Source organism: Alosa sapidissima, chromosome 14, assembly GCF_018492685.1.
Source record: "Alosa sapidissima isolate fAloSap1 chromosome 14, fAloSap1.pri, whole genome shotgun sequence".
Taxonomy (NCBI): domain Eukaryota; kingdom Metazoa; phylum Chordata; class Actinopteri; order Clupeiformes; family Clupeidae; genus Alosa; species Alosa sapidissima.
The window spans coordinates 6,687,419-6,700,463 of NC_055970.1; the positions used below are offsets into that span (position 1 = coordinate 6,687,419).

Genomic DNA, 13,045 nt, shown 5'->3' on the forward strand with positions numbered 1-13,045 from the left:
AAAATGAAAAAAACAAAAACTAAGATTTGGTAAAACTCTTCCAATCTGACCTTTGATCCCAAGTGAGTTTTTTTGTTCATTGGCTCCTTCATTATAATCATATGGTATGATGTCCGATTATGTGTCCAGAAGGCTTCCACTAATGTATAATGACCTCACACTTAATTAGGATTATTGATGATTTAGGCTTATAACCCAATTTACCCAAGTGCCATGTAGTGTATGCCACTGGTCAAATGTACAAATCTTGGCATAACTGTTACATGTTTCATTATGTTGAAGGAAAATATGCCTTAATGAAAGCCTTTTTTCATGGGTTAACAAAATACAAAATTCTGTATCTGTAGTAACAAAAGAAGGGTTTAGTAAGATGGAACTGGGTTCCTAGCCCATGGTGGGTGCTGGTGCTGTTGCTATGGAAGGGTTTGTCTCACGTCATCACTGTTTGTGGTTGTGCTGCACCTCAGTGTTCTGATGCTCTCAGTGTCACGGCTGTGAAGGAGCCTTCAGTGTTGCCGTTGATCCCTGGCCATGTGTAGGCTCTCACCCAAAGACTGGATCCCACCCCACACGCTCACCTGCATGCCTCATTGTGGCATTGTATTTCCCTGTCATTGTTCAGTGTTGCCATTTTTTTTTTTTTTCAAAAGAATTCTAAATGTTTCGGTGTCATCTTTGGCTGAGTTCCGCTGTGAGGCTTGGTTCATTTGCGTTTCTGTTTGGTGGTTGTCACCACCTTTGTGTCCTCACCACATCCTCCCCCACTCTTCCTTTGCTTGTGCCGTTTCTTCGCCCTGGCCTCTCTCTCTAACTCTACTTATCTCTGTTTTTGTATCAATGTGGGCATTTGCTACAAAGCGTCATGCAGCTGTCTGCGTATGTATGCATTTATGAACTTTGCATTAACTCACAACACAACAGATGATTATGTGAATATAGAGACAAAATAGATTCAGGGGAGGGGAGGGGAGGGGGAGAGGGTTAAAGGAATGAATTTTGAGACTAGTAGTAATTTCATAGTAGTAAATCATCCGTAAAAAGAAAGTATATTTACGTGTTATTGGCACATCTTTTTTCCCCGTCCATTCAACCGTAGTTTTGAAAAGTAATCGCAAGCATGAAGCAATTTACTCATTGTTGCTTTCGGTCAAAAAACAAAAGTAATGCGATATGAAACAGTTAATTCTATGCCTACAAATACTCCCATAGGGTAGTACTGAAGTGATTTCATGATCTGATGCACTCATGTCAGGAAAAGACCAGGGGGAAGCCTGTAAACAAGCCCCCCCCCTGACACAACACAACATGCTGACTCTAAGCTGACACTTTAAGCATGGCAAAGTGTAATTAACACCATTCCCAGTGAAGAGACTGAGAAAGATGTAGGGGGAAGCAGAAGTGACAAAAAGCAGAAATGAGAATCAGCAAAAAGGAACTTGATGTGATGGCTAAAACAAGAATTAAAACAAGAATTTGGACTATGGTAAACCATGAGAATATCACGAGTGGAACTCTGGCTCTTTCTAGAGGACAACAAAGGAATTGCTTACATTTAGTCTTTTCATATGTGCATATGTGATTTCATTCAAACAGAGTAGATGATAGTTGAGGATGGTTCAGATCGGCGGTGCAGTGTTCAATAAGTAATGCAGACTTCTTAGAGCAAGCACTTCATTGAATTCCACATTGATACATTTGTTTTCTCTCATCAATCAAGAACAGTATTTTTAGCCTTTTTTATCTGTATTTTTTGCTAGTGCAGATTTTCACTGTGTGTCTTCGATGTTTCCATGTTTTCTCCTCCACGTTGGTCGGTGGCAGTGGGAGAGGACCCTGCCAAGTCCCTCACGGACACTCCCCCCGACTTCAATCAGGCGTCTCCGCCGTCCCGCGCCGTCCCGCCCTCCACCTCGCTGACCAGCGACCAGAAGTTCCACTCGCTGCCCTTCAGCCTGAGCCGCAAGAGCGGCCCCAACGGCAGCATGAGCCAGGGCCCTCTCTCGCTGTCCGTGCAGTCGGTCAGGGCCGACCAGCCCGACCTGCAGCAGGGCCAGCAGCAGCAGGGCCAGCAGCCGCCGCCGCCGCAGCCCACGGCAACCGCCGTCTCCCCCAGACAGCCGTCGTCGCCGCCGCCGCGGGGGCACCTGCGCCTGGAGGTGGGCTCGCTGGTGGAGGTGAAGGAGAATCCACCGCTCTGCGGAGTCATCCGTTGGGTGGGGCTGCCCCCGGGGCTGGAGGAGCACCTGGCAGGCCTGGAGCTGGTGAGTACCAGGGAGCACTGGGCACTTGGGCAGGCCTGGAGCTGGTGAGTACCAGGGAGCACTGGGCACTTGGGCAGGCCTGGAGCTGGTGAGTACCAGGGAGCACTGGGCACTTGGGCAGGCCTGGAGCTGGTGAGTACCAGGGAGCACTGGGCACTTGGGCAGGCCTGGAGCTGGTGAGTACCAGGGAGCACTGGGCACTTGGGCAGGCCTGGAGCTGGTGAGTACCAGGGAGCACTGGGCACTTGGGCAGGCCTGGAGCTGGTGAGTACCAGGGAGCACTGGGCAGGTCTGAGGCAAGCAGATGACCGAGTGATGCTACACCACTGTTTCTTTGCTGTCGTCTTGGCAAATATTTATTGATGTCTTAATATTGAGGTTGTAGCCATTAGTTCACCTTTCATAAATATTGCAGAGTATGGGAACAGTAGGGAGGCATGAGGCAGGAAACAACTCAGTGATGCTACACTGTTTCTCAATATAGATTTCACTGTTTCTCTATAATATAATATAAACAATTTAGGCACTACCTTTTTAAGTCTTGATATTGAGGCTCTAGTCATTAGTACAGCTACTTGACGTTCTAGATTTGGTTCCATGGGGGAAAAATCATAAGTTGTCAGGCACTGTGATGTAATTCAGAAGTAGTCCCCTGATTTCTTAAATAGACAATTTATTTATAGGCTTTGGACATTTCTGACCGTTCCTAAGTTTAAATCTCTCCAAGTTTCTTCTGTTCCTCTAATACATTCAGAAGTTTTTTTTTTTCTTTTTCATGAAAAATCCCCTCCAACGGCTTAAACGTAACTTTACACCCTCTTCCTCATTTCAAGAATTGGAATCTCTCTGGCCCCGCCCCCTCTCTACACACTCTTGGCCTGCTACTGGCTACTGCAGCTGTCATGCTAGCTACGTTGCATCTTTATGAAGAATTGTCCCACCCTAAAGTACTTAGGATTGGTTCATCACTCTTATGTGAATCAGCCTACTTGGGCTGTAATTGGTTGAAACGTAGATGCAAAGCAGAAATCCTCAGCCATGACACTGACTGCTTATTTTGCTTACGACATGTCGCGGTCATCATACAGACAGGTTAAAACTTGATTTTTACCAGAGGTAGTTAAGCGCAGAACTCCTCTGTTAGACCCTCATGGAATGTTAAAGTAGAACACCTTTTTATTATTATCATTATCAACTTGTTTGTGTGCAGTTAGCTCGGCTCCTCCCTGAGAGTGAAGTACAGTGAGTGAGTGACCTCAGTGAGCTGTGTGTTGATTTGCGTGTTGATTTGTGTGTTGATTGTGTCCATGCCCCTCAGGAGGAGGAGTGTGTGGGCTGCACGGACGGCACGTTCAAGGGCACCCGCTACTTCACCTGCCCGCCCAAGAAGGCCCTGTTCGTCAAGCTCAAGTGCTGTCGGCCCGACTCACGCTTCCCCTCGCTGCACCACTCCGCCAACCCCATCGAACGCTGCAACTCCATCGGTGAGACGCCGCCAGCCCCCCCCCCCGCACTCCGCCCTAACAACCAGCGCTTATAGCAAACGCTAAACACCTTCAACACTAAACATAGTAGGCTTATTAAAAACAGTGAGCATGAGGTGCAGTATACTTGGCTATGGGAAACCGATAACATCGATGAAGATGGTTTTGAAAGATAACCGTTCCCGTTGGTGGAACAGGTCTCTGAATGTCTAAATACTGTGTATACTTTATAAGTGTGGTGGCTTTGATATTTTGGCTTTGTCATATGTTGCCTTTGTCAGCCTTTGGGGGTTACCTCAGGGATGTAACAGTTAGTGGATCAGGCTTATACCTTACTAAATGCTGTGTATACCTACCGTACTTTCTCAGCTATTAGCTGCGGCTTATACATTGATTTTGCTAAATTTCTTCAGTTATGAGGTTAATACACGGGGGCAGTTAATATTAGTTATATAGTTTTGTTTCTTTTAACTTGCATAAAACACTGTCCTACGGCTTATACACAATGCGGCTAATGCGCAGGAAATGACTGTATACTGCACCAGTGAAATGGATGTAAGCATGTGTGTTTGTGTGTGGTGATGCATGCAGCCTTTGGAGGGTACCTGAGCGAGGTGGTGCATGAGAACACCCCTCCGCGCACAGAGAACGACGGGCTGGAGGTGATGGTGGGCAAGAAGAAAGGCATCCAAGGCCACTACAACTCCTGCTACCTGGACTCCACCCTCTTCTGGTAATTTGTGGTTCTCAAGTAGTAAACCTACCAGAATTCTAGCTTGGGCTTTTTAAAAAAATATATAAATTCCCTCTATCTCTCTGTCTCTTATGCAATCTCTCTCTCTCTCTCTCTCTCTCTCTCTCTCTCTCTTTCTCTCTCTCTTTAGTCTGTTTTCTTTCAGCTCTGTTTTGGATACAGTACTGCTGAGGCCTCGGGCCAAAACTGATGTTGAGTATTACAAGGAGACACAGGAGCTGCTGCGCACAGAGATCGTCAACCCGCTACGCATGTGAGTGGATCACACTCCCTCCCTCCACTGGATCACACTCTCCCTCCCTCCCTCCCTCCACTGGATCACACTCTCTCCCTCCACTGGATCACACTCTCCCTCCAGTGGATCACCCTCCCTCCCTCCCTCCACTGCATCACACTGGCTGCGGGGGCAGTCGTGGCCTACTGGTTAGCACTTCGGACTTGTAACCGGAGGGTTGCCGGTTCGAACCCCGACCAGTAGGAACGGCTGAAGTGCCCTTGAGCAAGGCACCTAACCCCTCACTGCTCCCCGAGCGCCGCTGTTGATGCAGGCGGCTCACTGCGCCGGGATTAGTGTGTGCTTCACTTGTGTGTTCACTGTGTGCTGAGTGTTTCACTAATTCACGGATTGGGACAAATGCAGAGACCAAATTTCCCTCACGGGATCAAAATAGTATATATACTATACTATACTTACTTATACTCTCTCCCTCCGTCCCCTGGATCACACTCCCTCCCTCCCTCTCCCCATCTTGCTGACATATTGACATCACATACTGACCCCAATACAAATTATTTGCACCCCATTATTCTTTAATTGATATATTATTATTGGCTTAATATTAATGACTTAATATTGTATTATGCATTCATATATGTATGTTGTCTATATTGGCGTTTGACTATATGTTGTACTGCTACAGTTGCACCAATGACTAGAACCAAATTCCTTGTGTATGTGAACATACTTGGCCAATAAAAGCGGGTTCTGATTAAAAGCTGATTCTGATTGTGCACATAATGTAAACAGCTCAACAATTCCCAAATGGCTAACACTAAGTAGCATGCAGTTCACCCTGTGACTGATGTGTGTGTGTGTTTGTGTGTTTGTGTGTGTGTGTGTGTGTGTGTGTGTTTGTGTTTCCTCTCACAGACACGGCTATGTGTGTGCAACTAAAATAATGAAGCTAAGAAGAATCCTGGAGAAGGTGGAGGCTGCCTCTGGCTTCACCTCGGAAGAGAAAGGTAATAGAGTTGTAATAAAGGGAACAGTTGTCTTTCTTTTAAATTCTCTGGTGCTATTTCAGGAATGCGATGACTGATTGGCAAATCTCTATCCTCCTCCTCTATCTCTCTCTCTCTTTCTCTTTGTCTATCTCTCTCCCATGTAATTCCTGCCATCTACAGATCCTGAGGAATTCCTGAACATCCTGTTCCATCACATCCTGAGAGTAGACCCTTTGCTGAAGCTGCGGTGAGTGTGGTGAAGGAGCCCTGCTCTGCTCCTCACATCATGTCATCACCACACACCCCTCCCCCCTCTGCCTCTTTCTCTGACCTCATCGCTGATTTTGGCCGCCCTCATCTCGTGCAGTTAATTTCCCCCAGTGATGGGTCACACATGATTACCTGCTTGGATGTTGGCTGTCAGATGATTATGATGATTATGATTGTGCCATTAAAAAGCTTTCAAGGGCAGCAGGGAGTCCTTGTAAGACATTTTTCATGAGCCGCACATCTTGTTAAGCACTAAGACAGGCCTGACTTTGTGTAACTCCATTGCTTCGGCAGAAGGATAACATTATCACACTCACAGACAAAATACAGACTGACTGAAGGACAAACTACAGAAGTCCTATCGTTAGGAAGTGGAATTTAGATAAAGCAGATACTGTGCGTACAAATCATCACCTTTGAAGTGTTTTGTTTGTGTGTAGTCATTTGGCATATGTAGGTGTCAAAGAAAAGCTTATAGTGCATAGCAGTGATATTGGTTGTTATATATTTATATATTTATATATTTGTTCATAAAATGTAAAAAATGTGAATCGGTTTCTGGGCTACGGTTTTAATGGTGGGTTAGAAATGTAAAGTGCTTGATGTATTTACTGCATAGGTATATCCCAGAAGATACAGAAATGACTGAAAAGAGAGTAATGCTTCTAATTATTTATCTACAAAAATTTGGAGGCGTCTACCTACTGAAATAATCTGGTAATAGAAAGAATACTAAAGGAGCCTGTAGTTCTGTCGGATCAATGAGACGGAAAATCTGATTCATCTCTCTGGCTGTTCCACACAGGTCAGCCGGGCAAAAGGTCCAGGACTGCTACTTCTACCAGATCTTCATGGACAAGAAGGATAAAGTGTTAGTGCCCACAAGCCAGCAGCTTTTAGAGTGGTCCTTCATCAACAGCGATCTCAAATTCGCTGAGGTTAGTGAGATGCTTTTCTGTCATCGATGCAGTCCAAAAAAAACACCCTACATTAATTCCCCACCTATGCATTTAGTTATGTAAAAGCACTAGTATAAGAAAGCTCTATGATTTTCACAGGTGTATGATCAGACAGTTTGTTTTTCTCGAGTTTGGTTTTGTAAATATTTCCATTGCCTTCTGAGGTGTAGCATAGCGTGAGGTGATTCCAACATGACACATCAACATTACTCATCAATGTCGGCCACAATCCTAAAGTAATTTAATGGTCAGTGACCATGTGACTGGAGCTGTCCAGAGTTTCAAGCAGTCTCCATATATGGACTTTAGTCATTGTGCATGGTCCTTCAAAACTACTGTTACTCATCCCACATCATTCAAATGGCATTTAGATGCAGCTCTAACCGATCAGAGTCTAGCCTGCATCTAACATACAGATTTTGGCCATTTATATTTCTGATGTTGTTGAACTGATGAGAATCAAGTTGTTTTTAAATGGAACTGCAACATTGACTGCAGAAGGAAGGACTCAAGGTGTTAGGTAGATGATGACATGGCCTTGTTGATGGTATGATTTAATCGAACCAGTTCATTTCATTGTCTGAAAAATATAATGCACGATCACAAAGTCAAAATTCCAATAAGTGATTGGGAATCCAGAAAGAAGCTCTGATGATGATTTAAGCAGAAACATACTTTCACGACCGTATCAGATTTTACAAACTGCCTGAGGGAAGAGTGCACGTTTACAGATGTAGCTCAATTAAAATAGCTCAGGGGGGGGTAACGTTAAACTTCTGCTCCTCTCTCCACAAAGGCTCCCTCCTGCCTTATAATACAGATGCCTCGCTTTGGGAAGGACTTCAAAATGTTCAACAAGATCTTCCCCTCTCTCGAGCTCGACATCACAGACTTACTTGAAGACAGTAAGTGGACAACAGAGGGGGTAAACGATAACCAAGAGGTTGCTGCAAAAGGCCATGGGGCCAGTGTTGTTTCTTTGTGGCGTTGTGCACTTTTTCCTAGTTTCCCTCTAGGTTTGTGTGGCTTGAACCGCACCACTTTCTGTAGGGGGGTTACAAGACAAGAAATCCACTGTGAGGGGAATGGAGGTTTAAACAGGTGTTTTTGCTTCAGGGTGGTGTGCATGTGTGTGGTCCGAGGAAGGGTTTTTATAACCTTGGGCGTGTGTGTGTGCGTGTGTGTGTGTGTTGTAGCTCCTAGGGAGTGCCGCATCTGTGGGGGTCTGGCCCTATACGAGTGCAGAGACTGTTACGAGGACGGTGACATCACAGCTGGGAAAATCAAGCAGTTCTGTGAAAAGTGCAATACCCAGGTAAATGACTTAAACTGTTGTATGTAAGAGTGTGCTCATATAGCCCTGCTGTTCCTGGATTGTCCACTAGGTGGCACCATACTCCTACAGATACCTCAGACTAGCATAGTTTGGAGGAAATGAAACAGTGTTGTTATTAATGTTTAATTTCATTTCATTTAAACATGTCTGTGAAAGTTGACTATAAAAAAAATATCCCAAAGCTCATTTCAATCGTTTTTGTGATATTTCTCCAACATTAAATCATTAGTGACGAAAGTAGAGATGTGAATTTTCAGGCACAAGAGTAGGACCTTGTTTGTATGTTTTTTGCTCAGTGTGTGTGTGTGTGTGTGTGTGTGTGTGTGTGTGTGTGCGCTACTGGGGGGCTTGTTCAGGTCCACCTCCACCCACGGCGGAAGTCCCACCGGCACGGGAAGCTGTCCGTGCCCAAGGAACTGCAGGAGAGCGTGTGGCGTCAGGGCAGCTTCCCCCACCAGCGGATGGAGCTGTTCGCCGTGCTCTGCATCGAGACCAGCCACTACGTGGCGTTCGTCAAGTACGGCGCCGCCGACTCCGCCTGGCTCTTCTTCGACAGCATGGCCGACCGGGATGGTACGGTTAAGTTCTTGATAAAAAAAAAGAAAAAAGTATTTTAAAATGCAAAGATCTCATGGCCATGTGGTCCAGATGTTAATATTTTGTGAGGGATTGAAGGGATTGAATCAACTTGAAGAGTCACATCAAAGAGGTCTTTTTTCGATTGTGGGCTAATTCCTTTGGATTGCGTCAGTTTTGATCAATTAAAACTCAATTGGAGTCATTTCCTAACACTGTCGCAGTGCAATGGAGTGGAAAGATGGAAACAAATTTAATTCTGCACAGTTGTTTGGCAAGTGTTATTTCACAGTCAGAGAGTTTATTTCTTTACAACCACACCAACCCACCCCCCACCCCCATTCCCCTTTTCTCTCTTCTGTTTCAGGGGGCCAGAACGGATTTAACATCCCCCAGGTGTCGCCGTGTCCGGAGGTGGGGGCGTACCTGAAGATGACCCCCGAGGAGCTGCACGCACTGGACCCCAAGAACATCCAGGGCTACGCCCGCCGCCTGCTGTGTGACGCCTACATGTGCATGTACCAGAGTCCCACCATGAGCCTGTACAAATGAAGATATCCCACATGTGTACACACACACACACACACAAACCCACTGACACAAACCAAACTGAGGAAAAAGGATGGGGGGGGGGGGGGGGGGTTGAACATGGAGCGTTGCCCATGAAACTGACATTTCCCCCTCCCTCTGCCTCCTCCTCTCCTCCCCCCTCCCCAAAAAATAAAAGAGATACTCCTCCCATCAATGCCTTGCCTGCATCGCTGTCTGTGTGAAGATGAAGATGAGATAGATGGAGAGGGTGCGGAGGGGTAAGAGGAAGAAGAGGATGATGTCGACTACGATGAAGAGGAGGAAGAAGAAGAAGCCTATTTGCACTGTGTGTTTTGTTGAAGTGTTCTTCTCTTCGTGTTTTCCCTCCCATGAGTAAACACAAGTCACCCCAGTGGACAGACAATTTCTCCAGTGCCGGAAGGGTGCAGGGCTGAGTGCTCATCCTCAGAGAAGTGTGTGTGTGGGGGGGGGGGGGGGGGGGGGGGTTGGGGGTAGGAGGGGAGCTGATGAATATTCACTGGGATCGGTGGGAGACAGCAGGGGGATGTGATCGTCTCAGGTGACTGCAGCGTCTGATACCCGAACGAGACTTGGTAACTGGAGCTCGGCGGCCTCCTCTCTCAGACCCAAAGGAAATAGACGGAGTCCTGGCTCTCTCCAGCAGAGGACAAGACGACATCTCTCTCTCTCTCTCTCTCTCTCTCTGTCTCTCTCTCATCTTGTAACCGAACCAACGCAGAAATAACGCTCATGTCAGCGTGAAGCAGACTCTGCACTGTTCGACTCAATAGCCCCATTGTAGAACAGACGTCTCAGTACCGCGCTCAGCTGTAATACGTACACTGTACACGAACCATCTCTGCATATTATGTCCAAACCTTGGCGCTGCAAGTAGTGTGGACATGGGTTTTTTTGGCAGTTGGTCTCATTCCCATGTTTGCTGTGATTTTTGTTTTTTTTCCCCCTTTCTCTGTCCAGTGTAATGCACTATGTTGCTTTAGACGTCACATTGTTAATTTGGCTACAATTTGCATTGTAATGTTAAGCTTCTGCAACTCTTTTTTTTTTTTTTTTTTTTTTTTTTTTGGATTCGACCGGATAGCACAAGAGTAAAGCACAGCCTTTTTGGATGTAACAGCTTGATTTTATGTGTAATTTTCAATTTAGGGGGGAAAAAAAACAAACAGCTTTCCCACACAAGCTTTCTATGTGTTGGAGACAAACTAAAATGAATTTATCGTGGTAATACCCACTACTACCAATATGCATTCTAGAATTACTGTAATCCCATGTTTACAGGTATTGCTCCTGAACATGCATTGGTGGAAAAAAATGCAAAAGTCTGCCTTTTCCGACCTAGTCATTGCACTGAACTTTCTTTTAAGAGTTAAAAATATATATATATATACTTAACTAAGATATATAAGATCATGGAGGCATGAAAAACGAATTAAATTACACACAATGGATGGAATTAGTGCAGGTACTTACCAAACCAAGAAATGCTCAGCTACACCATCATTAAATGAATAAAATTCGACTGCCTTTTGGATCTTGTTCTGAGATTATATTCATTCACAGAAGAGAAATCGCAGAGCAACAATACTTTACACTGAGTTATGGCAGTGCTACTGAGCTGGGAGACCTCTGATGTCCCTCTGAACTGGAGAAAATTAAGTTGTATTGGTGGTCCATGAGTCAGGAAAAGGTTGTGAGTCGCACGTATGTGGTGTCCCCAAAAAGACCTGTCATGATGTACTGAACACAGGTCTTCACTTAATGGGATAGTCCGTGTGTTTAAATAATTGCTTTCTGTGTCGTGTTCCTAATGTATGCGACAGACTTATGAGAGTTTTGAAAACATGGAAGATGGACAATGAATTTGGGAATCTGTCACATAAGCAGAATGGGATTTAATATTTCTGTGCTGTTCTCCTAAGTGTTAACTAAATTAAAATCCTTGTTTTGAAAACACTGAATTGTGCCGGTGTGAATTTCTGAGGCTACCTAGCGCTTTATAATATCACAAGTAGGCCTATGTCGGCTCAGGTTCACTTGTGTCAGTGGTCTCAGTGTGCCCTCTCCCCGTCTTGTCTTTAATCTATCTGGCTCTTTTAAAGTCTTTACCTCAGCTCTAGTTTAGTGTGTCTTTGTTTGCTCCGTGTCCATGTCGTTGACAGACAGCGCCGCTACCTCACCGAGATGGCCACTGCTGGCGTTGCCGCGCTCTCACCTGTCACCGAGGTGCGTGTCTCATTAGCATGGCGCAAGGTTGGGGGGCATGGCGGAGGTCGCAGGTCATCCGTCAGGCAGATGAGACTGACTGGCCCAGAGGCTCAGCAGCTGTACTCATGTCCCAAAGGTCATGCAGGGGCCGGGGAGCAGCACACACCGAGCCCTGACACAGGGTACCTCCCAGGCCTTTTCGTAGCCTTTAAATAACATCTCTACCTTTAGCTGGTGTCTAACATGAGTGCTAGGTGGTGGAAACCTCTGGGGAAATGTGTTCAGCAGACAGATAGGAGACAAAGAGGTTTATATGTAGGTTGGGCCAATTATATTGAGAAATTAATTATATTTGTTAAAAAAGTATGAAGTCAGGTTTATAGCCCAGAACATATGGCTGAAACGTTTTGTCACAAAATATGTTGCCCAGAAAACTACAAGGCAATTAACACAATATTTAAAAAAAAGAGCTAAAGGGATTTCTTCTACCTCAGAATTTCCCCACACTTAGACAGAACTTTATTTGTTGTATATCAGTCAACAATTAGGCCTATATGTGTTTTTAGTCAAAGAACATGGCTTCTATGGCAGATTATTCGATTCCCTGTGGGATAAAAAAGATACAAAGAAATAAATCAGAATCAAGTTAACAAGCATTTCCCCCTCAGGAACTCTTTCACACACCTTGTTCTATTTAGGCCTGCCATCAAACCAGAAACCAGCTTAGCAAGCTGACTTCAGAAGTGCCAGATAAGTATTTGTCAACACAACAGCTGGCGCACAATACCCTCTTGTAGCTTTATGCCACAGCATATGCCAGTCAGTCGTAGTGTGTGCTAATTTAGCCGGGGTTGGCCCTACAGGAGCAGATGGGCTGAAGTATTGTTATTCTCATTCCAGCTCCATGCCCCTAGGGGGAAGTCGCTAAATAAAATCAAAGCAGATGGACCTCTCTGGGCCGGGCTGTATTTACGTTAAACCCGCGAGTATCCCACCGGTAGCCCGTGGGTTACCTCCCACCCAGGGCTCATCCAAACACTTGAAGAAATTCAACAGTTTAACGTTAGGGACTTTTTAGCCTATACTTACCAGTTGAATACTGGCACAGCCAAAACGTCCCAGAAAGATAAAAAAAGAAAATTAAAATAGGGTCCTGTCTGATGGGCTATCCACACTTAACTCACTGGACACATTATGGCGGGACTTCACATACAGCTCGCACAAGCTCTGGGCACGTTCATTCCCATGAGAAGGCATGCCCGTAAACAAAGAAATCCTATCAGACGTCGAGTTAAGGTAAATGTTTAAGCCCATTCAGGCAACAGGAAAACAGTGATTTCCGACACTAAACATCAAAGGGAGCCGAGAGAGAACCATTCCGAGCCAATCAAACCTAATCCAAT

The 13,045-nt window shown here is 45.4% G+C and overlaps 1 protein-coding gene across 3 annotated transcripts in view; it reads left to right on the forward strand.

Annotated features, from left to right (window-relative positions):
- The window catches only part of cylda (cylindromatosis (turban tumor syndrome), a), a 25,372-nt gene extending 13,982 nt beyond the window's left edge, over nt 1-11,390 (forward strand). For 2 of the 3 annotated variants that reach the window (XM_042061390.1, XM_042061391.1), the window contains 11 exons: nt 1,822-2,261; nt 3,580-3,745; nt 4,337-4,478; nt 4,630-4,752; nt 5,650-5,741; nt 5,904-5,970; nt 6,799-6,931; nt 7,749-7,857; nt 8,149-8,267; nt 8,645-8,861; nt 9,232-11,390. In XM_042061390.1, the coding sequence (XP_041917324.1) occupies nt 1,822-2,261; nt 3,580-3,745; nt 4,337-4,478; nt 4,630-4,752; nt 5,650-5,741; nt 5,904-5,970; nt 6,799-6,931; nt 7,749-7,857; nt 8,149-8,267; nt 8,645-8,861; nt 9,232-9,416 (1,793 nt within the window). In that variant the 3' untranslated portion in view covers nt 9,417-11,390. Of the gene's footprint in view, nt 1-858; nt 877-1,821; nt 2,262-3,579; nt 3,746-4,336; nt 4,479-4,629; nt 4,753-5,649; nt 5,742-5,903; nt 5,971-6,798; nt 6,932-7,748; nt 7,858-8,148; nt 8,268-8,644; nt 8,862-9,231 lie in introns of all 3 variants that reach the window. The other variant, XM_042061389.1, reaches the window with a different exon arrangement.
- The last annotated feature ends 1,655 nt before the right edge of the window (nt 11,391-13,045 follow it).